Below are 23,871 nucleotides of genomic sequence, written 5' to 3' on the forward strand. Positions count from 1 at the left end.
TTCCTATGATTGCTTTCAAGATTTTCTCTTCACCACTAGTTTTTAGCAATTTGATTTTTAGTGCCTTGATGTAGTTTTCTTTGTATTTATCCTGCTTACAGTTTGTTGAATTTTTAGAATCTATAAATTTCAAGTTATGATCAAATTTGAAATATTTTTCAGTATTATTTTTTAAAAATATTTTCTGCTCTTCCCTTTCCTTATCTGGGACTCCAATAACACGTATTTTATATCTTATTAATATTTTGCTCCACAGGTCAATAAAGCATTTTTCATTTTAATTTTCAGTCTTTTTTCTGTGTTTCGGTTTGATTTGTTTCTATTGCTACATCTTCAAGTTCATTGATCTTTTTTCTTCAATGGCTAAGTAAATAACCCAATGTATTGATTTCTTTTACTTTAAATATTGTATTTTTTCATCTCAAGAAGTTTTATTCTTTTTTGTATCTTCCATTTCCTTCCACATATTTTCCTCTAAATTTGTGAGCATATACATAATAGCAGTTTTAAAGTCTCGTCTGCTGTTTTCATCATCTGTGTCATATCTGAGTTCATTTCTATTGACTGATTTCCCCTAGATATGGGTCACGTTTCCCTGTCACTTATCATGCCTACTATGTTTTAAATTGGATTCTGGACATTGTAAATGTTACAGTGTTGAGTTTCTAGATTTTGGTGGTCTTTAAAGAAGGTTGAATTTTGTCTTAGTAGGCAGCTAAATTTCTTACAGATTAGTTTATTCCTTTTGAGGTTTTTAATTTGTCATGGATGGTACAGAGTAGCCTTTATTCTAGGGCTGCTTCCTGCTACTAAGATATGACCCTTCTGGAGTTTCTAGTGAGTGTTTGGATGTTCAATGTATTCTCTCCATCTGGCATGTGAGAAGTTGAATATCTCCGGTCCTGTGCCAGGTCTAGGAATTGTTCAGCTTACAGGTCTTCAGTAGTTTTTCTGGGCTGAGCTCATGAAGTTTCATCCTATGCATATGCAACTTAGTATTTAGCCAATACACTTAAGAACTCCTGTGCTATTTTGAGAGCTCTTTCCAAGCATACTCCCTCCTCTCTTGTACTCTGCTCCACAAATTCCAGCTGCCTAGGCCTCCCCAATCTCTACTCTCTTTCTCCTGAATACAGTGAGACTTCTTTGTTTTCATTGGGTTTTCTTCCACTGTATTGTAATCCATAAAAGACCTCAAAAAGAAAGTTTTGGTGATCATTGATCTCACCTCATTTGTCTTCTTTCTTTCAGAGATCACAACCCTGTGCTATTTGTTGCCTAGTGTCTGAAACCACAATGAGGAAGTTAAATAGCAATTACTCTTTCACGGTCAAAATCCAGAACCATTAACATAAGAGAACAGTTTGGACCACAGGACAAATAACATTAGACAGAGAAAAAGGTAAGTAAGAGGATCTCCATGGAGAGCAGTATAGAATTCTGGTTAAAAAACAATCCTTGATGCCTGACAGATCTTGGTTCAAATGCTAGATCTACATTGTGATGATCTTAGGGAAATTATCTATTAGTAATCTTAACTCCTTAATGGGGTAAGTGAAGATTAAATGAGATAATGCATGCTAAGCCCATTGTATAACAGCAGCATAGAGAAAGAACCCAATCAAAATTCATGAAAAATAATAATGAAAATAATAACTGGATAATATCTGGAGAATGTAGTCTTGTGGAATGCTTCAAATAGTGAGAAAATAAAGACTTTCATGCACACAAAAGAAGAAATTTGTATATAAATGAGAGATAACATTAAAAAATTTTAAACTAGATCAGTGTTCCCATGCATTGTCTCTAATCTTATTGCTCACACTAGTGAAATATTACAAACATGATGTTTCAATGACAAGGAAAGTAGGAAAACAAGCAAACGATTGTTTGGTAAAGAATAAGCAACTGGAGAATAAGCAACTTAATCATTTGGCACAATGTTTTATTTAGAGCAGGAATCCCATAATAGCATAAAATATAAGAAGTACACACTAAAAACTATCATTCATGCATGTATTCATTCAATGAGTGTTTAATGAGCATCTACTCTAGTTTACACTACAGTTTTCATATCAAGAGGAACATCTGATCCCATTTCACCTTCGCCCAGTCCCATGACAGAAGCCACACATGCCTGATCCCTAATGTTCCAGGTTTCCTGGCAGCTGGGTGTGCTCATGTGATCCAGAACTGATACAAGAGAAATTAATATTTTCCTCCTTTCTTTCTTTGGATATTCTCATGTGAGGACTTGATACATCTTGCAAATTTGAGGTAATAAACCTCCATATAAAAGCACAAGAAGCTGTAGATGACAGGATGGACGAATGGAAAGAGCTAGGCTGCTACATACATTGTAAAACAACTGAGTTAACTGTCTCTAAAATGTTTATTATGTGAGAGAAGTAAATATCTTGAGTTTTTAGGACAGTACTGAGTGGGGTTTTCTCTAAGTTTCAACTTAAATCATCAGACATCTTCAAAACTACCAAGATGTCAAGTGAGTCAGACATTTTCATGAAGACTCTGTAACAGGAAGCTGAGGAATGTAGACAAATAGCAATAGAATTTAAATACAGATTTAAAAAAAATGAATCTTAGGTAAGAAATAAAACGTCTAGTCAGGTCAGCCTTAGAAATTTTAGTGGAATGAATAGCATTTAAGCTGAAATTTTTGTTAAACCTCTAACATAATTATGGCAAGCTAGAAATAATAAATGTTATACAGAAGTACAAATAATTCAGTGTAGAGCTGGAAAAATGAAAACTTGGCACTCTCCAGGGCACTGTGGGACACAGAAAAGAAAAAGAAAACATGTTCACTGCCCTCAGGCAACTTAAAATTGTTACTGGCAGTTCGCCAATGCCAGTACTCTGAAGCAAGAAAGATTAAAACATGTTCGTTTTCAGAGTATAAGATTACAAAGGGATTTTTTTCCCTTGGGTGTGAGATATGAGAAGCAAATTCAACAGTTCAAACTGGGCAGTTTCCAGGGAAGTTTTGTTGGCATCTCAGCCAGTGGTTTCTCCTTGCAGCTGTGGGCTGCGGCACCTCTGTGAGCCCTCTGCCGTCCGCTGAAGTAGAGCCACATCTTCTGCAATGAAGCATGAATCTCAGTCTTGGGGGAGCCCTCTCCTAAATCTACTTCTTCCTGTATTCTTTCTAGATCTCTTAATGCCTTGTTAACCAGTCCCCTGGAACTAGTTAATAACTGTTTTACATTAAACTTTCCCAGTTCACATTACTGTGTGGCTTCGGTCTCTTGCCTGGACCCTGACTGACAGTCATGTCGTTTTACATCCACGTGCCATGTTCTGCCTGGAGTGTCACATTGGTTCCTGATGTGATAAAGCTCTAAGAAGCACTGATTTAATTATGTTTAACTAAGAGTTTCCTAGGTTTATTTGACCACAGACCTTTTTATAGCTTAACACCAGTTATTCAAGTACCTTAAAGTACACCAGTATTTCATGGATCAGTTTGGGAAATGCAGCTTAGGGGACTCATCGCTAATCTAATTATTTTCTAAGAAGGTGAAAAGTGCTGACAGCCTCTGAAGGCACTAATTTCAATTCAATAAGTTATTGACTATCTACAGTGTTTGGGATATAGTACCTCCAGAGCTTACGAGAAATGGAAATGTGAATGTGAAAAAAATGCCATAGGGAATTGTAGGATGCCATGGAAAAAGAGAGGGGTAAGCAATTCGTTTTAATTAGAGGAAGTATCAGAAAAACATTTTTGGAAGCAGGGCCCTGTGAACTCAATCTTAGAAGACGAGCAGATTTTGACTGAGATGCGTATCATGGAGTGGGACAGGGAAAGGAGAGTAGGTGTGTGAGATAGGGTGCAAAGAGGTTTGGGTGGAAGTCAGGACTTCTATGCAACCGTGACAAAAATCCCACTCAATGGCTTGAGTAGGAAAGGAGATTTATTGGTATGATTAATTGAGAAGTCCACTTGATGCTGCAGGCATGACTTTGGACTGGGTCCAAAGACCTAAATCATGGCACCAGACTCGGGTTTACTCTTCCACCTGTTGGTTTCACTGTCCTCCGTTGGACGTCATTTGCATTCCTGAAGCACAATGCGACGGTCTCCTAAATGCTATTATGCTCAATCTTGAGCAACCTTGGTAGAAAGGAGGGATTGTCCCTTTCCCAAGAGATCTAGAAAAAAACCACAAAAAAACCCAGCATCTAGGTCCATAAACTGAGTCATGTGTCCATCTCTAAGCCTGTTCCTGTGGTAGGTAAGATGTGATGCTCCCAGTGGCCAGGCCTGGCTTGTATGTCTACTGTGTTTCCCCGAAAATAAGACCTACCCATAAAATACACCCTAGCAGGATTTCTGAGCATTTGCGCAATAGAAGCCCTACCCTGAAAATAAGACCTAGTGATGGGCGTGGTTACGCATCACATCTGCACAACCCATGCATTTCGTCGTGGAGTGGTGAAGAAGACGAGCAGCCCTTCTCATCTGCCCCATCGTGACAGCTGCTATCCCAGAGGTGACTGGAAAGGTGCGGGCAGCCCCACCAACAAGGTTGGCTCCCTGAGTCAGGTCCCGGCCATCCTGTGCGTGCTGCAATCTGAGGCTTTGAGGGGAAAATAACACATCCCCTGAAAATAAGCCCTAGGGTGTCTTCTTGAGGAAAAATAAATATAAGACCCTGTCTTATTTTCGGGGAAACACGGTACTCTTGGGCCAAGAGTGGAGTCGGCAACATCCATACCATGAATAGAAGGGAACACTGAGATTCAGTTACCAACATAAGAATGGCTATCAGACAAACAAAAACTACAGATTATAGAATGAGTTTGGAAAGAGTTTGGAGAGTCGAAGATGGCATTTTATGAAGCTAAGTTGATGACCTCAAAATTCAGGTTAGCCTTGTTCACAAGTGAAGTTATTATTTAATACATGAAAAGTAGGAAAGTCTTGCTTAACCCTAAGGCACACATTACCCTCCTCATATTAGCAACAAAACTGGAAAGAAATCCATAAGCATAGGTCAAAAGGTGGTTTCCCTATAGGAGACATCAGGAAGGTTTGAAATTTCCAGAATTCATGGATAACTTCACTCTGGTGTTTTGTATGCTGCTTTAATGTTCACAAGGAGGGTAAGCACTAAAAACAGAACAAGAGATAGCATTGCTTCCTGGCAGTGGGTTCGTACAGTTGGTATTAATTAGATAGTAATGTGCAGTGCGAAAATAAAGACCCCAAACATTATCCCACTTGAATGTTTTTTCCTCAATGTCTCATTACCTAAGAGACTTAATATTAGATTAACAAACTAAAGCTGCCACAGTGCTGATGGGCTCTGGTGAGGAACTGCTAACAAGATGTGAACACACTTAATAAAATGACCAACTCTTACTGATTTATAGCCAACTAATTACCTGGCAAATATCCAGGCTGTGTTCTCCCTGCTGGAATTGATAGTAGGCTGTCAATGTGAGAAGGGACAAAAAGGCAGCTCAGGGTTGAGGAACAAGAAGAAATGTTTGAAATATTATAGTGGACACTGTTACTCTATTTCAAATTATCTTGGGCTGCCTCGGGCCACACTGTCAGCCAAGTCTAAAGTGACATTTTTAGGGAAATCTGAAGTAATTTAGAATCTCATCCACATATCAAATACTGGGAAGGGATGTTGAAAGCAATTTGTAAGGTTTGGCTCTCAGAAACAGAGAAAACAGAAAACAAACTAGAGCTGTAGAACTTGATCCAAGAAAAAAAAATGCTTTTTTGCAGATATTCCTTACTCTGGGACTCTAAGATATGTATTCTTCTTGCAAAGAGATTTCTTCTTACAAAGAATGTTCATTTTGGAAACTTCTGCGTGTGGCACTGTCATTAATTTGGAGAGATCTGTGTTGCAAATCATCTAATGCTTAGGACTGAAGTTGTGCTAGACATATCTAGTTAAATAAAAGACTAGACAAGGAACATGACCAGTAGAGTTTGGCTCTTTGGCAAGAACAACCATGTGCATTTAGCAGACTTACCTCACTTAAGTAGGCAGAAGCTACCTACCAGTGTCTGGGAATTAAGAGACTTTGAGTAAAAACAGAACACTCACTGACTATGTGCTCAAGGATAAACCATTTGACTTGTTGGCTTTTCTTGACCCAGCCGTCAAACAGGGGATAATGGTGTTTTTCAAATTTAGCCACATGTTTATCTCGTATATCAATGTTACATCCAAAGATGAACACTCATCCTTGCACAAAGGGGATATTGACCAAGAAAGCCTGGGGCATCAGCTACTTTCTGAAAATAAAATGGTAGAAAAAAAATACTGCATCAGACATAGGTCAGATGGATCTGCAAAAACAATAGCTATAGTTTGTTAATTTTCCTAAAGGGTCAGCGTCCTTCATTTATTATGTCATTCTCCTTCCCAGGAAAATGAATGTAGACATACAATACTATAAGGCCACTCCAACCAGTCAGTGGCTTTATTTAATTAGGTCATCTATTTCTTACATATTTATCTATGGCTTGTTTCTTTTGATTTCAACATGCAATACCCCTTGGCTGGTCCCTCAAGAAAGTGTATGTTCTAAAATTAATATTGTTTTGTTTTAAGCAATAGAAACTAACTGTAGTAAATATAAAGTCAAAAGAGAATGTAATGGGCTTGTTTATGGAATGAATTGTTGACATTCACAAGGGTGTAGAAAGGAAGGACCTTTCCGCTATGGTGATCACATGGTGGACATTCTTAGACCTTCTCTAACAAGCGTTTTTCAAAACAACCTGATGATAGGAATCACCTAGGAGTGCTTGTTAAAACACTGATTCCTGGGTCTAATCCAGACCTGCTGAACCAGAATTGGGGAGGGGTAGCTTGGAATTTGTATATTTACCAGAAAAGACCAGGAAGCACTGCAGAGAATGCTAACATCAACTCCACTGCTTTGGCCCTCGGGCTCTGCTCCTACTGGCAAATTCCAGGGAGGGATAATCTGAGTGGTTCACCCAGGGACAGGTGTCTTCCCGTGAGTCCATCAGCTATGGCTAGAGGGTCATGTTGGAGAACCCTGTTTCATGTATCAGGAGCCAGTGCCAGAGGAGAAGAAATTAGCAAGAGTAGGGAATTTACTGCAATGTCTGTTACCAACAAAATAAGCCAAAGCTATGTAGCTTTCATTATCTAGTCGTTAAAACTCATTTAGTGTACTGAAATCTTATATCAACCATTTTTTAAAATTATAAAACATGACTGTGTTAGAAAATGGGCGGAAGCGTCCCAGTGGCAAATCCAACCGAGGTCAGGAGTTTGCGTGGAACAAGTGGAAAGAAGCCCTGACACAGAGCCCTACAGTGACAAATGCTGTATCTGGAATATCTGGGACACCCCATATTTTATGGAGGGCCACCCCCTCTTCCCAACTCCCAGACCCTCACTCTAAAATGTTCCCAAATTGGAGTGCATCCCACCTATTCTCTGTGGAAAACATCAAGCCAGTAAACAAGCTTGGGAACGCTCCAGCACCCCACTCTTGGCTGGCTTTTGGGGAGTTACTTTCCATGTCTTCTATTCTTCCCCCCAGGAGGCCCCATGGCTACTGATTTTGCCAAATGATGGCAGCTTAACAGACAGACAGTCTTCTTTGTCCGCAAGGTCTTAGTCACAGTGAAAATTCAATAGATGATTTTGCTGCAGGCATATTTTCAAATGCCAGGAAAGCATCTGACAGTGTTGGATGTTTGGAGGGCTATTGTTAGGAAGATTAAGTGCTGTCCTACGTTCAATCATTTATTCAACAGCCACACAGGGAGGCTAACAAGAGGAGGCAAGTGTGGTTGTGGGTGTTCGGTGGGTTTTGCAGAGGAGAATTTCTCTCCTTATTTTATGCGTAAAATCAAGGACAGGGGATCTGAACAACAAGCAGGTCCTATAGCCTCACTTTGTAAGGATAGACTACTGGAGTTGACTCTGCCTTTTATGTTCTTACATAAAAGGGAGGCTGAGAGTAAGAGAGAACGCATTCCCAATGCCATAAAATGAATTATTTTGGCACACACCAAAAGCAAATTTCTCCTTTTCCCAGATTCCTGATAAGTGTATCAGTCAACTCTCTGAGAAGAATTTTCTTTGCAGAAAGTATGTCACATGCACTATTAATGCCACCTGACATCACTCACTCTTTTTTTTTTTTGCCAACAGGACTCTGGTTTCTCATAGGAGAACCACTTCTCCCTGTTGTTAGTTCATTTATTTCTAGTAGAGCTGAACCCGTGCTCAGTTCCAGGGTTAAGCAAGTGGCTTGCGCCTAACCAATCAGATCAGTACACATACACGAGCTTACAGTGATTGGCTTATGCTTGGGCACAAGACCTAGTTAGAGCCAACTGAACATAGTGAGATTTTACGGAGATGGTGAAAGAAGAGACCATTCTCTTTCCTGCTGGGAGGGCTAGCGGTGAGGATGTTGTGGGCTGGGCTTCTGGAAATTGTTGAGTAGAGCCTGAGAGTGAAGATAATCCAGTAGAAGTCAGAGCAAAGACACGGAGAGAAAATGAGTCTTGATGACTTGTTTGTGCTCTTAGCACCAGCTGTGTCTGAAGCCAGTTCTGTCCCTGGACTTTTCAGTTATACAAGCAAATAAATTCCTTTATTTTCCCTAAGCCAATTTGATTTGGGTTTTTATCTCTTGCAATTGAGAGTCCTAATTAAAACAAGAATGAACAGAATAATGCATTTTGTTAATTGTTTCTTTAAAAAGTATCTATTGACCACCTGCTGTGGGCTTCTAAAGAAGTAGAAGGCATTGTCCTTCCAACTTGCTGAAGGAAGAGACAACATTCATACATGTACAAGGTATGGAATTACTTCTACTAACAGCAATGAAAAAGGGTTTTGTGTATTAAATGAGGTAATGCAGAGAGAAAGGTCAATGTGGGAGGCAGAAGTAGGGTTTTCTTGGAGGGGCGACAAGCTGAATCCATGTCAAGTTTGGTAATTTTTTCCCTCTTAGCCAGATGGGCCTGGTCCAAAGGGTTTAAACTTGAGACAGCATTAAGAGTCTTGGCCAACGTTGTGATTCTCTTAGGTGCCACTGGGAAATCTAACCAATTCAGCTTCCCCTTCTCATTTGCTTTTTGGTAAGTTGGATTTGGGAAAGTATGCAGATTCTCCAGAAGCTAGGTCAGATCAGCTGCAGTTATCTTCCTATCCCCTAAAATAACTGTTAGAAAATGCATTATTCTTGAACTATGTCATATTATTAATTTCACTTAAAATTATCTAGAAATCAGTCAACCAACATCTGTAAGCTTCTGTTGTGGACCCACTTTGGTGCTGCAGGGAATGTAAATGTTTGTGCATGAGACATGGACCCTGCATTCCATGAGCTTTAAAATCAGTAGTGACCTGCACAACAAATTAGGTCATCAAGTGCTTATTTGTGTATTCATTGAAGTGCAATTGTTGGTTCAAGAAGAGGGATCAGAACATAAGCTCCCTAAAGGCAAAGTTTACATATTAAGCAATGTGTTCCCCACTAAATCCGATATAGAAACTTACAGAAGGCTCACTCAATATATTGCTATAAATTATACAAGATTTATTGAAGGTGTCTAAGAGCAATATTTAGAATATACAGCCCAGAATGATGCAGAATGCTCTGCTTTCAAACTTGTAAGATTTCTTCATATGGGAACAATGCCAGAACTGTCATTGGAGACTGCGGTTTGAGTGGTTTGGCTGGACTTCTGAAGCATCTGTACATTCAAAAGTGAATGAAAGGACTGGGCATGGTGGCTCATGCCTATAATTCTAACACTCTGGGAAGCCGAGGTGGGAGGATCACTTGAGGTCAGAAGTTCGAGATGAGCCTGGGCAAGAGCAAGACCCCATCTCTACAAAAATTAGAAAAACTAGCCGGGTGCACAATGGTGTGCACCTGTAGTCCCAGCTACTCTGGAGGCTGAAGCAGGAGGATTGTTTAAGCCCAGGAGTGTGAGGTTTCAGTGAGCTATGATGACACCACTGCACTCTATCCTGGGCAACAGAGTTGAGGTCCTGTCTCCTCCCCTCCTGTCCCCCCCAAAAAAGACAGAGCAAGAGAAAGAAAGAAAGACAGGAAAGAAGGAGGGAAGGAAGGAAGAAAAAAGTGTGAAAAATGTTAAGTTTTTGTGTATTGAACCCTGAAAATCTTTCTTCCTTCTGACCTTCCTTGTCTTGCCCAGCTCATTAAGAATAAGAAATTAGGGCAAAGATTGGACAATCACTGCAATGCTAATTGCTTCAGGCAAAGAAAATCAAAAGTCTTAGAGAGCAAGCGACTTCCGCCTGCTATGGGAAGTTCCATGTATCACCTCACTGTCTTATACTATCTTCTAGCCAAGGCCTGAAATACCATTACCCTTTCATAGTGCATCACCTGGAGTATTTCAGAATGTCCCTCTTTGCCCAGCAGTGCTTGGGTGGAGTGACAATATGTGTGTTCAGACTGCCTTTCTATGTGCCCGACATTCTATCACAGCCCTCACCACACTGTGTTGTCATTACTCCTGTCCATAATTCGCTGGACCTCCCAACCTCTGCCCTCGCTCACATAGAGTTTATTCTCAACCCAGCAGCCAGAACGATCTGTCTCAAACAAAAGGCAGACTGTGTCAGTCTGTGCTCAAAATTCTCCAGTGACTCCATTTCTCCTTCCAGAGTAAAATCCTAAGTCCTAAGAATGACCTGGAAGACCCTATAGCAATGGTTATCACATTAACAGGAAATTAACAAAACCTAAAGAGGCTTAAAACAAACAAACAAACAAGCAATGTCTATGCTGCACCTAAAACCAATGACATCAGTTCCTGGAACTTTTTCTTAAAGGTTCCTCAGGGTGATTCTTTTTAATATTAATATTATTATGGAGAATTTTGAACATACACAAAAGTAGACAAAATAGTGCATTGACCTCCGTGTACCCAAAACCCAGCCCCAACACCTCTCAGTTCCTGGCCAGCCCTGGCTGCCTCCACTTCCCCCATCTTGTATGATTATGGAGCAAATCTCATACATCATCTCACCATCTAGGCTATCAATATCTATAAATATTTCAGAATTTGGCTCAAAAAATTAAGGACTCTTATATTTTAATATAACTACAATGTCATTATCACACATAAGGAAAAAAGAGGAACAGCTATTTGATCCTTGATCCACTGCAAGGACTGAGAACTCCTACCCTACACGACCTGCCCCTGCTTCTCACTTGAGCCTCCTCTGCTGCTGTTTCCTTCCTTCCTACCCCTCGAGCCACACTGGATGCCTTGCAGCATGTCAAACACACTGAATACCCCGGGGGCTTTTATACTCACGTTCTTCTGCCTGGGGTGACCTTCTCCCAGATGGACACGCAGCTTTTTCTCCTCCCCATTGTCACTTTCTCAGTGAGCCTGTCCTTGACTATCCTATTTAAACTTGTAGTTTATCCCCCTGTGCACCTCACGCCCTCCTTATTCCCCTTCCCTGCTTATTTTTAATGATAGCATTTTATTGAGTGCCCAAATACTTATTGAATTAATAAAACTGCATTCCCCATCAGAATATAAGTCCATGAGAGAAGGTACCATGTAAACATTTGCTGAATGAAGGCATAGGTGGATGGCTCAATTGCGTAATATTATGCCCACATGTAAGCGCATAAGATGATGAGATAAAGGGTGAGAAGTCAAATGAATAGATACTATGTTTCATAAAGCTTAGAGAAAATCTGTAACATTTGTAAACATGAAAAGTTGAGAATAATTAATAGGTAATGCATTCAAAGTAAGCTATTAATGGAAGTTAGGGTGTTTGAAATAAAATCCTAAACACGGATGTTGACATCAGAAAGAATAACTGTTCTCTTTTATTACCAGTCCCTTGGGCTGCTCGTACCATAGAATTAAGCCAGTTGGGAAAGAGGGGTAGTGTATAGTCATAAAGAAACAGTTGCAATATGTAAGTCAAATTTAGCAATCCATAAATATATTTGCATATATTTCTGTGTCCTACCTAGAAAAAAAATTAGAGTGAGCAGGTTCAGGCTCAGGTAGGCAAAACCCCAAGCATCCTTGGGGTTTCTCAGGAACTCTGACCCTGGACTTCATTGTATGTGTTGTTGCTCTTATTGAGTCACAACCCTTCTTGGCCATCTTCCAGGTACAGGAAACAGCAAGACAGTTGAGAATCTCTGGAAGGTTGAAGCTACACAGGGGTGAAGGCACTGCAGCCATACTTCACTGACTCCCTCCTCCAGGGCCAAGGAGGACATTTGGAAGCATTCTCTTTGGAAACCGTACCTAAGACAGGTTGTTTCAACCCAGGCTTGGGACATTAAGGATTGGCCTCCAACATAATGAGGGAGCTTGCTCTCATTTTCCCAGCTGCTAAGGCACAAGATGTCCTGTTTGTCGTTACCTGGCAGATAAGCATCCAAGGGCACCATCGTTATGACAACAAGAGATGTTCTTGCACGAAGAGTGCCACCAGCCTGGCACATGCTCCTCTGCAAAGAAATTGGATGGGTGTTCAGGCAATAAAGATGCTTCTCACTTTTTGTGAACACAACACACGTTGTGTGCTTGATGCTCCTGTGACAAAGACCCCAGTCATCAAAGTTTAGCAATTGCCCTGAAAAGTCACAGGCAGAAGTTCAGCAACGGATACACCATGCATGAGTAGCAGCGAAGGAGCTGCATGGATTTCCATGCCCGCTGCAGGTGTGTTAGAAAACAAGATGATGGCCAGAGTCAATTGTTGAACACAGACCTGTTTTGTAAATGCAATTAAAAGGAAATGAAGTTTCACTTGAAACTCTAATGAGTTTCTTTTTGGTTGTTTTGTAGTTTGGGGGTGATAGGGATATAGCTCATCTTTTCTTCCAAAACATAGGAGATTGTGTGTATAATGATTGGATACTATAGATTCACTAATTCCCTCCAGAAATATTAAAATTAGCATTGTGCTAATGTGCCCATTGCCACAATTTGGCCCAGTAGAACTCTCCTTTGCCGGCTTGCAGAAAGTGGGAGAACTGGGTATTTTCCACAAAACAGACCCATTCTTTTTTTCTCTTTTGTAGCTGCTAAAATATTGTTGTCTACATCCATCCGTTCATTTGGGTGGCCCAATGCAGTTGGCTTCGGAAATCCTGCAGGTGACTAGACAAGGAGCTTGAGACTGAAGGTGAGTGAGGGCAGCTGGTTTCCCCAAGGATTCAAGAAAGAGAACCCGGGCTTTTACATTTGCAACTTCCCCAAACCTTGTGTAAGTTTGTAAACACCATAAAATATGTTACGATGTTTACAGCATATGTCTCTTATTGTTAAGAACTATTGTGGAAGTATGAGTGGAGTCTACTTCTTAAAATATTTTTTATATAATAGTTATGGCATTCAATTATACAATAGTAATTGTGAATAATTATACCAAACCCCAGTCTGTTTTATGACTACTTCTCACGCTGAGCTCGCATACTCTGTATAAACACCATCTGTATCAAACATAAAACTCTTAGTTGTTGTAAGAACACAGGCTTGCAAAATGTAGCTTATTAGTTCTGGGGCCAAGCAGTTTCATGGCTATTGCCTGGGTCCCCACAAACCACACGCATCTGATGATCTTCCCAGGCTGTGCTCTGTTTCTTTGACTGAAAGCCTGGTTCCCTATGTAGCTCAATTAAAGAGGAGAGCAACTTTAAAGGATGACAGATCTCTGAACACATTTTGGTTCAAGAATTTAAACCTCCACTGACAACTACCTAACCTGCTCAAAAGAATCTGACCTTGAGTTAAAAATTGAACAAAGTATACATTTTCTCCCCAGCAGATAAGTAAGTTGTTCTTCAGTAATAAACAAACTTCAGATCTAAACTATGAATAAACAGAAATTTCTTTGCAGGAATTAAACCCAATCATTTTGCTTCGACTTGTGTCTAGCAATGGAATAAGCCCAATCAGCACATCAAAATCCTGGGCTTTTGATGATCTAGAACTAAATATCTTTGCCACCTTTTCAGTATATTTAAATCTTGAAAATTTTTAAATTTTCCCTAAAAGAAATCCTGATCTCCTTACTAATCAAGATTTTAACACTTAACCTGTAAGAAAACTACTACTTCTTCTTTTTTATTTTCTGGTAACAAATTTCTACCTCCAAATAGCATAAACCATGATTTTATTTGTTGCATGCAAAAGGATACTACATTTCCCCCATGGAATTAGATTCTGATTTGGAAAGAACTGTGGCTATATTCAAATTCTTTGGCCAAAATATTTTGAACATCATTAAAAAGTTCCAAGCTAGGTATGCCAGCATTTGGACACAATTTATAAAAACCTTATTATGAACAAAATGGTGCCAGTCCTTCCAGGTAACTGTCTAAACATCCAAAGATGGATGTCTTCATTTGGCATCCAAAAAACACACAAGAGGTCAGACTGTACGTAGGTAATTTCCTCAGATGCTATTTCTTGTCCCCCGGGATTCCGCATACTCAATACCAATTACAGAGCAGAGGATTAAGAATGGGCAGGAAGGGTGAGGGCTGGAACAGCAGGCCTGAATGGTTTGGACTAAAATCTTGTATCAAATTTGCAAATTACCAATTAAGGCAGGTTTAGAAGGTGGCATCCTTTTTGCTCATTGTGATAAACTGAAAATTAAGGCTCTCTCTGCATGTCAGAGGAATGACAGTAATGACACATAACAAGGAATGTTATCAAAAGCATCTTTCTTGGTAACAATATATCCTCGGATACAAAGCAAACTGACTGGAAAGAAAAAGTAGGCCAGAAATCTGAAAATAAACATAAGACCTGGATCTTAAAATAACCACTACTCTGTTGATGCTGGATAAGTCACTCAAACAGCTTGGGAATGAAAGCCCCAAATACCAGAATGCCCATGCCTAGTGTTCTCGATGAAATTGTTTGGAATCATCATTCACTTCTACTCGATCTTAGCAAGTGACCATTTGCAAAGTAGCTTTTATGCTCTGTTCATTTAAAACTAAGGCAATGATAAAATCTTACGGACATGGGACAAGCGGCTGCTTATGGTAGAATGCACCCCACTTAACAAGGGGCACGTGGTCTCAGAAATGGACTGGTAACTCACAAAGCAATATGCAAGGTCATTTCTGCATAATCCAAGCGAGAGACCGTCTTTGGTTTCCCATACTCAATATTGGAGTGATTCATTGGATTCCTCAAATAATGCATAACAGTGCACACCCACCTGGTCTTCCCCCATCTCAAGCTTCCTTAAAAGGTGTTCTTTTTTAAACATGTAGAATGATATGATGCTTTGACACTTTTATGGCACCTTCAGCCCTAACACTTGAATACCGCAAGTCAAAGCATTTGTCTGAACACAATATATTATTATTATTGTATATAGCAGAAAGAGAGACCTTGTAGGGAAAACAATCAGATTGGAAAGAATTCACACCAAAACAGGTGCCATGTGGCATTATGCCCCATTGAGAACATGGGCTACTCGTGGCACTTGCTCTGGTTTACTGCCTGCCTAGTCATGAGGAAACCATGGGGTAATTATTCTGTTTAACATTGTGATGGATTTCTGTCACCTAGCTAGCTACACACACAACATATATATTTACATGACCTATATACAAATACATGGTAGCCGTAAATATACGTCAAATATATAGCTCATACATATAAAAATATTTGAAGGCAAACAGAAAACCAAAGGCCCTAGAGCAAGGAGATTTCCATTCCATTCCTGATTGTGCCTCTTTTAAACAAAGAGATACCCAAAAAGCCACAGCTCTCTGTGCCTCAGTTTCCTCATTTGTTACATGAGGTTAATTCCTGCTCTATCTAGAGGGAACCGAATGAAGTAATCCACAGAAAATTGCTTTGAAAAGTACAGAGTACTATACAAATGCTGGGAATAATGAGATGTTTTACAAAAGAGCATTTTTCCTTTGCTAAGAAGGGTATATCCACATTCACGTTTTCTATCTGTGAAGCTTCTTCTTTGAAATTAAATTGAGACCATAACCAACATCCCTCCCAGTGCTGCCTGAGGTTTTACTCAGCAACAAAGCAAGGGCTTCTTTTCATCATTCATCACGTTCGAGTTCAAGCACCAAGAGGTACTTTTTACCAGTGGTGAAAATAGCTTTCTTTTCACAGCAGAAACACAGAAAATGATCTCCCTCTTGATGCTAATGGAAGGATAAGGCTTATTCGACATTTGCCATCAGAAAAAAAAAGCAAAGCCTTGATTTGGCTTTGTGGATGGTGTGTTCTTATACCAGGAAGATGGGAGAAAGAGCATGAAGTTACAGCTTTATTGCATGTGAATTGCATGCTTTTATGCATGTGAATAATTAAATATTAAAATATTGAGATACATTTTCAAGTGGAGATCTTGTTCCATTTTTCTTTCAGCTTTTAGTGTCAACTGGGTACTCCCTTCTAAAAACTAGATAAAATCTTTTATGCAATAACTGAACTCCAGTCATACCTTTCTTACTCAGATACCTTCAGTGCTTTTTGAGTTAATTATAAGTCTCTGGCAGACCTTCTACAAATCTGAACCCGAAATTCCTTTCCAGTACTTTTCCTGCTCACCTCCACAAAAGCACTGTGTGTCCAATTTTGCTAGATTCTCTACTGCTGTTTGGAGGTGCCTGTGCTTTCAACCTGAATGGCTTTTCTCTGCTGTCCCCTGGGCTCGAGATGTTTCCTATTTCTACTAGGATATAACTTCAATCTTGGCCTACTGAAATCTTATACAACCTTCAAGGCACATCTTAAATGCCAACAATTTCATACAGCTTTCACTAATACCCCAAGCAATTGCAATATCTCCCCTGTCTAAATGAATTTTAATTTCTCAGATTAAAAAACACATTTTTTTAATGTCTCTTGTGGGTATACAAATCTTCGGTCTGGTGGGTTTTCCCACCTCAACTAAAAAAAAAGAAAGCTTCTAAAGTTAATAATAGCCTGGTTATTTTATCATTTTGTTTTTTAAACTCTTGCTACAGAAAATTTCAAACATAGAAAGTAAACAAAAGGCCCTATTTATTTTTGCATCTCCTTTGGAACCTATCACAGTGTTTTGCATGCAGCAGAAGTAAATTTAAGTAATTGGGGCCTTAGGCAAATGGTGCCGCGGTCCGCATGTCTGACTCCACGGCTCCTGGATGGCTTGACGCTTTCCCTCAGTAACACACTGACACAAAACCCACACACCTGTAGGACCACAATCTGCGAGGGCTAAGCAATCTTATTCACTAGTTTTAAAATTCAGAGAAAATATTTATCCTCGAGGTCAGTTCAGATCATCAGTAAAGCTAACTATATTTGAGGGAATGGGGAGAAAAAGCTTACATGGTTAAGTGTATTTTCCAAGAGAAACCAAGTGTGGTTGTGTATCCGTTTGCTTTTCTTATTAAGGCACATTTCTTCAAAATGCACAATATTTGATGAGCAACCTACAAATATGAGGGCTTTCTACTCTTTTCAGAATTACAGGGTTTTTTTTTTATCTTACACTATTTTTAAATGTCTCCCCCTTCCCAAAACCTCAGCCTCAGACTCCTTAAGCCCACTATTTTAGACAGAGTTTTTAAAAAACGTGTGCCTACTTAGCCCATTAAGTTTTCCTACTATCAAGTGTGTGTGTGTGTGTGTGTGTGTATTTTGGGGAGCAGTGAGATCCTTAAAGTGAACCAGGATTCTAGAGTGATAGATTACACGTCCATGCTGTGTCATATCCAATTAACTCAAATTGACTGTACACTGCATTATTCTGTTAGTGCATGGAAGATCAATAAATATGGGGAAAATCCTGCCCAGCTCTCCACTTTCCCATCCGATTCTAGTAGGTCTGAGACGGATCATGCTACTGTGGTGTGTACGCTGCAGCTAAGGCAGGCAGGTGGTGCATAGACACCATTCAAACTTGGCCTATTCAATCCCAACTCCTCTAACTCTCCATTCATGCATAGCAAAACACCATCTGGTCCTATTTTGCCTCCAGCAATCACAGCTGACCAAAAAACGATAATAACAGCTGTTGCAAAACAAAAGCCAAACAAAGGGGGCTGGGGAGGGGGGAAGGAAAGGTTAGATTGAAGTCCAGTGCTGAAAAATGCTCCATGAAGTGAGAAATGGGGAGAAACCATTCAGATGTCTAAAGCCCGCTGAATGGACACAGTGGAGGACTCCTACTTAAACTTGAGATATTAATCCATCTGTTTAGAAAGCCTCCAAACCTCCGTCAGGTGGTAATATATTGCAGAAATTATGCTGCACAAAGGCATTTAAGCTTTTGTTCTTTGAGTCGGGAACTAATGACCCCGTGTCAGCTAAAAATGAAAACTGCTTATGTTTTTTCGTCATATGGCAGTACAGGTTAATGCCAAAAAAAGGACATGTTTAGCCAGAGTAATAAAATAATGTCCACACGGCAGGGGGAGAGCCAAGGTGTGTGTGTGATGGAGGTGGGGGTTGGTGGGGGCAGATTCCTTAATGCCTGTAGACCGACCACTTAAGAGGGAAGGCATTTAGGCCATTTAGGCATGACACTAATCAGCGCAGTTCTCATGCCTGTTTTTCATTACTGATTTATTTCTGCCCTGTAACAAAAAAGTGCACCACGTACTTACTTAAGGCTTAGGAACAGAAACCAAGTCACAGGTACAAACTGAATATAAGTTGAGTCATAATATGCTTTCGTGAATCCTCAGAAAAATAATCTGATAACAAGGATGGGGAATTCTTTTCATGATTTAAGACTTTTGACATTTTAAATATATAATTTTGCCTGGTGATTACGTTTTTAAACTGCAGTAATTAAACTTCATCCCCCCCAAAATTGACCATCGGTGGCTTAGCAGCATTTAATCAAATGTGATAAAACCTAAGATTTATAAAATCATTTAATAGATGTTACAACACCTGCTTCTAACTGCAAACAGTTGAAAACAGACTTCACTTGCAATTAAGTCTTATCACTAGTGACATTTTTTTTCTAAGCAATACTTCATGGGTTTTCAAAATGACAATTACAGAACTAATACACAATTACTGTCACATGTGGTTTACCAATTAATTTTGAAGACATTTGTCTAAAGGTTTCACAACAGAATATAAAATGGTGCTTATTGTTATGTAATGTTAGTTTCAATTCACAGAAAATCTTTTACCATCAGTTCTGCTTCTGATGAGTTTGATGCGAACAGATCATTTCTTTGTAGAATACAGTCGCCTCCTTGTAGATGTGATTAGGCATCATTCTAAGACTGTTTGAACACTGATACCTGTCAACTAATACATCTTATGAAAAGCTTCAATTTAGACATAAATTTTTCTACAGCAAGAAATCTATAAATTTATAATTAGAATCTCTTGCTGTTCAATATTTGTACATAATACAGAGTACGAGAGGATTATGAAATATTGAAAGCTGGATTCATTATTCATAACCCACAACATACAGTAAATATTCTCTGAAATATAACAACAACTTTGAGGAATCCATATTCCATTATTTTTGAATGTCTTGCTCACGGTAGCTGTGGACAGCACCACGTACAATCTCATTCTTTCCAGATTAGGATTCTGGTCAGGGTTGACACTTGCTGTTTTTAATTTTCATTTTATCATAAGCAGTTTAAGACTGTTGCCAGTGGTAATTTGCAATTTTTATCAAGACCTCTTCATTATAGCTTCTGACAGGACAGATGCTGTAATTAATCATGCAAGACAACTGGGGACAGTGGTCACACTGCTCTCAAAGAGGAGCCACCACAGAGCAAGAGAAGGGGGGAAGAAATGGGCACTAAAATCATTATTTTGGCTTAAGAATTAGCATTCACCATCCATTTTAATAGCAATAACAACACAATGCCCAGCTAGTTCTAGCCCCAGATAGAAAATGATTGTTGTTTTTTTTTCTCTATACTTACCTTGCACTTGCATCTTAACAAAAACACAACTACAAAAATATTTCCAATGGTTTTTTTTTTAAGGGCCCTGGTTTAGGGCTTTGCAATCTAAATTCTCAGCCATGAACATCATATTTCCAACCGAAAATGGAAGATGAGGCTTGGGCTCAGATAAAACTTGGTATGTGGTGTATTTCCCCACCCGATACGTATTCAAGGAACCAAAAGTGAAATTTGACATAACATTTTATTTGAAAAGTGAACAGTTTCCTTGTCGTTGCATCAAAATACAGTCCACAGTTTTTACTGAAATGTGTTTATTCTATAGCAAGATAAAAGCATTTTTGTTTTAGTTAAGCAAAATACAAACAACTTAATTGCTGCTATCATAACTCATAAAAAAGTATAAAACAGCATAAAAACACAATAAGCAATGTAGCAATGAATGGTTTATGTCACCAGTGTTTACGTTAAAGCCTCATTTAGGAAAACTTTACAACACATGATATGAAAACTTACAACTTTGAAAGAAAATATTTACATTGATTATTCAGATGTGATGTGCCTTTTAAATATTCTACTGGTATTACATCATAATAAAAACTCTTGCTTTTTCTTTTTAAATCTTAACTTTTGTAATAACTGTTTTCATTTAAGTGCATTTCCCTTTTAAAAATACAGTGTTTATTTTTCGAAACTTGTCACTCAAAACACGGAATATAATATTCACATTTCTTTTCTTCTAATTGAAATGAATATAATGGGCTAACAGTGGTCATAGATATTGTTACAACATATACTGTGATTTGATTTGGAGAAGTCATGGGTAGAAAGTGGAAATGAGTCAATAATTGGATCTAATCACTTGCATTTTTTTTTCTGGAGAGATTTAGGAAAAAAAATAAGAGCTTTGGCAAAAGTCTGTGATTTACATTATTTTCATGACAAAAAAATGCCATCAATTATTCACATCATACAAATGTTTGTATGAAACTGGATCTTCGTATTTCAGGTAGTTACAACTGTGCTTTTTCTTTTTAGGGCTTCGGGAGTTCAAATAGCCTGGAAGTGCGGCTTACTCACTTCTGGAGAAATAAGGCCATTTTCTATGACTCAGAGAGGCCAGTTTATTATAGTCATCAGTATGTCCCAGGATTCATTAAACAGTTTGATTCACATATTGTAGGTATAGCCTGAATAAATAAAAAAGGCATCACATAAAAGAGCACAGGTTTTCTTGTTTAAAAACAAAGTGATTTATAGTCAGCTAAAAGATGTTACCCAGCTACACTGCGGTTCTTATTGCCTATCTAATAGACACTTGAGAGGACCGTTTGATCTGTTACACATTTCTGCATAACCAACACCAGCGTACAAGTTTCGGCCATATATTCTCGACCCTCCTCTGCCACTCGCCTCGGTGTGAGGAAATCCAGCTGCCACGTGCGGCTTCAGAAAATACTGACCTGCGACAATACTTGAGTCTGTGTCTGAGACTGTATTTGCGACTGGTGCTGCTGGGAGGCTGGCTGGGGGCTCCCGATGGCCGGGATGGGGGACGTTATCTGAGAGGCGACCGGGGAGTGCTGCCGAGGAGAAGGCTGAGACTGGTGCTGCATGTGCTGCAGCTGCTGCAGCTGGAGATGCTGCTGCAGCTGCTGCTGCAGCTGCTGTTGGTTGATTTGCTGCTGCAGGTGCTGCTGCTGCTGCTGCTGCAGGTGCTGCTGCATGTGGTGCTGGAAATGCTGCTGCTGCATCTGCTGCTGGATTTGCTGATGCATTTGGTGCTGCTGCAGTTGCTGCTGCTGCATCTGCTGCATCTGCTGCTGCTGCTGCTGTTGCAGCTGCATCTGCTGCTGCTGGGTTTGCACCGAAGGGCTCACTTGGGTGGAGGACGCCGAGCCAACCATGGTCGTTCCCATGGAGCTTATCAGCGGAGCCCCAATGTTCGAGGGCATGTTGGCTGCGATGGTGACGGATGTGACAATCTGGTTCATGGGGAGTCTCATGGTTAAGGGTTTGGGAGCGATTGACCTAGGGAGCGATTGCTGGAGAGTCTGAGGTGAGGCCGACACTGTTCCGTGCTGAGACAGTGGAGTGTTGAGAAGGAGGGAGGATGTGAGATTGGTGGACGCCAGGGTCTGCTGAACAGAACGAATGGTCTGGGCTTCTGCTGACTCCGCAGCCGCCTGCATTTGGGGGCAGAAAATTCCAGAATGTTACGATAATACACAAGTATTTGAAATATTTAAATATTTTTAGGTATTATAAGTTGATTTTTTTTGAATGGCCACCACTATTCATGCTGCCTTGTATCCATGCCCTTTGTCATGTGACTTTTTAGCTCCTCCCAGAGGTGGGGTCAAATTCCCTACCCGCTTGAGTCTGGCCAGTCCTGTGCCTTTGCTTTGGCCAAAGGACTGTGATGACAGTGACACTGTCCCAGTTCCAAGCTGAGGCCTCAAGAGATCCTGCACCCTTCCACTCTCTCTTGGAACCTGCCACCGCCATGTGCACGATGACAGACCTGTGGCCCACTCACCCAGGACACAGCTCACTGCCAGCCAATCACCTGCGATGTGTGTGAATGGGTCCTATCCCCTCCAACCTGCAAGCTGACGCCAGACAGAAAAGCAGGACTAGCTGACCCTGCAGAGCCTGGCCTAGATCTGAGCTCACTGGCACTCCCTGAGATAAACGCTTATCTTTTAAAATCACTGAGCTTTGGGGATGGTTGTTACACAGCAGTACTGTGGCAAAAGAGAACTGATACACATACTCAAGAGCAACAATTCTTCCACGCTTACACCGAATACCACATGTTGAAAGACAAGAGAGGGAAAATCCAGTTCTACAACCTAACAACTTTGTCACTTTGGGCAAGTTAATTTGCCCATCTGGTCCTCAGTTTCCTTATCTATAACATGGGGTTACATGGTATTTATCTCATGTAGAAGTTCTTAGAATTAACTTAGCTGATGTGTTAAGTATTTAAAACAGTGCCTGGCCCACAGGAAGCACTTAGCAAAGGTTAGCTATTTTTATTAATTAACCACTACAATTACCAAAAAACTACTGCCAGTAGAACACTTCAAAACCCTGTGTTTGCATGATTATTTATAAAAGTACTCACTCAAATACAAGAAAAATATCATTGGGGTCCTTAGAGATACTAAATTGAAGTACTTCACAACTTTAGAAATGTTTTAGTTTACCAACTATTTTGAAGATTTCCAGAATTTATCAAAGGAGCCGCAGATAAGGGGAGAATGTTTAACACTCTTGTGACCGAATAACCTATTATATGATAAACAGCAGATCTAGGGTTAAACATGAAGAGAAACTACCTATTACATTTTGTGCTAAAAACAAATCCTTACCTCCACAAAAACAAATTCTTTTGCTAATGCAACAGTCATTGGAATGATTCATCTTAAAGACTATTTTTTCCTCTTATTCTTCCTCAAATTAGGGTTTTTAGGGGGGTGGTGAGGGCACCTTGGAGGCATGAGGCAGCCACCCACTATCTTTGTTGATTTGAAATGTTTACTTCTAAGTGTTTATGATTCAAATTTATAAAACCCTACTATTAGAAGGAACCTGAGAAATGACCTCATATGGAAAGTCACTCAACAAAGGAAACGCCATCTCTGATGGCCTGTTTGAACACATGTAACCAACTATAAAGCATCACGACTCTTTGCACTACAAAAGCTCACTGGGGCTGCATGTTTACTAGAGTGTCACTTTCTAAAGTCTTTAGGGAAAGAAGAGCCTGTAAATACTCAAAATTATCTCCAAAAATCATTAAATCACCCATAAAGTAGAACACACACAGTTTTGTACATATAAACATGTACATAATTCTCTTATACTCCAGTACTTAAAAATCACCAAGCTAGTCTTAAGAAATCACAAGGAAAGTCTACATTT

At 39.7% G+C, this 23,871-nt stretch overlaps 1 protein-coding gene across 3 annotated transcripts in view; it reads right to left on the bottom strand.

The window, feature by feature from the left end:
- Positions 1 to 18,601: 18,601 nt before the first annotated feature.
- TOX3 (TOX high mobility group box family member 3) overlaps positions 18,602 to 23,871 on the bottom strand; it is a 103,609-nt gene continuing 98,339 nt past the window's right edge. For 2 of the 3 annotated variants that reach the window (XM_012772633.2, XM_075995627.1), the window contains one exon: positions 20,166 to 22,127. In XM_012772633.2, the coding sequence (XP_012628087.1) occupies positions 21,390 to 22,127 (738 nt within the window). In that variant the 3' untranslated portion in view covers positions 20,166 to 21,389. Of the gene's footprint in view, positions 22,128 to 23,871 lie in introns of all 3 variants that reach the window. The other variant, XM_012772632.2, reaches the window with a different exon arrangement.

This window comes from Microcebus murinus, chromosome 20 (genome assembly GCF_040939455.1).
Source record: "Microcebus murinus isolate Inina chromosome 20, M.murinus_Inina_mat1.0, whole genome shotgun sequence".
NCBI lineage: Eukaryota > Metazoa > Chordata > Mammalia > Primates > Cheirogaleidae > Microcebus > Microcebus murinus.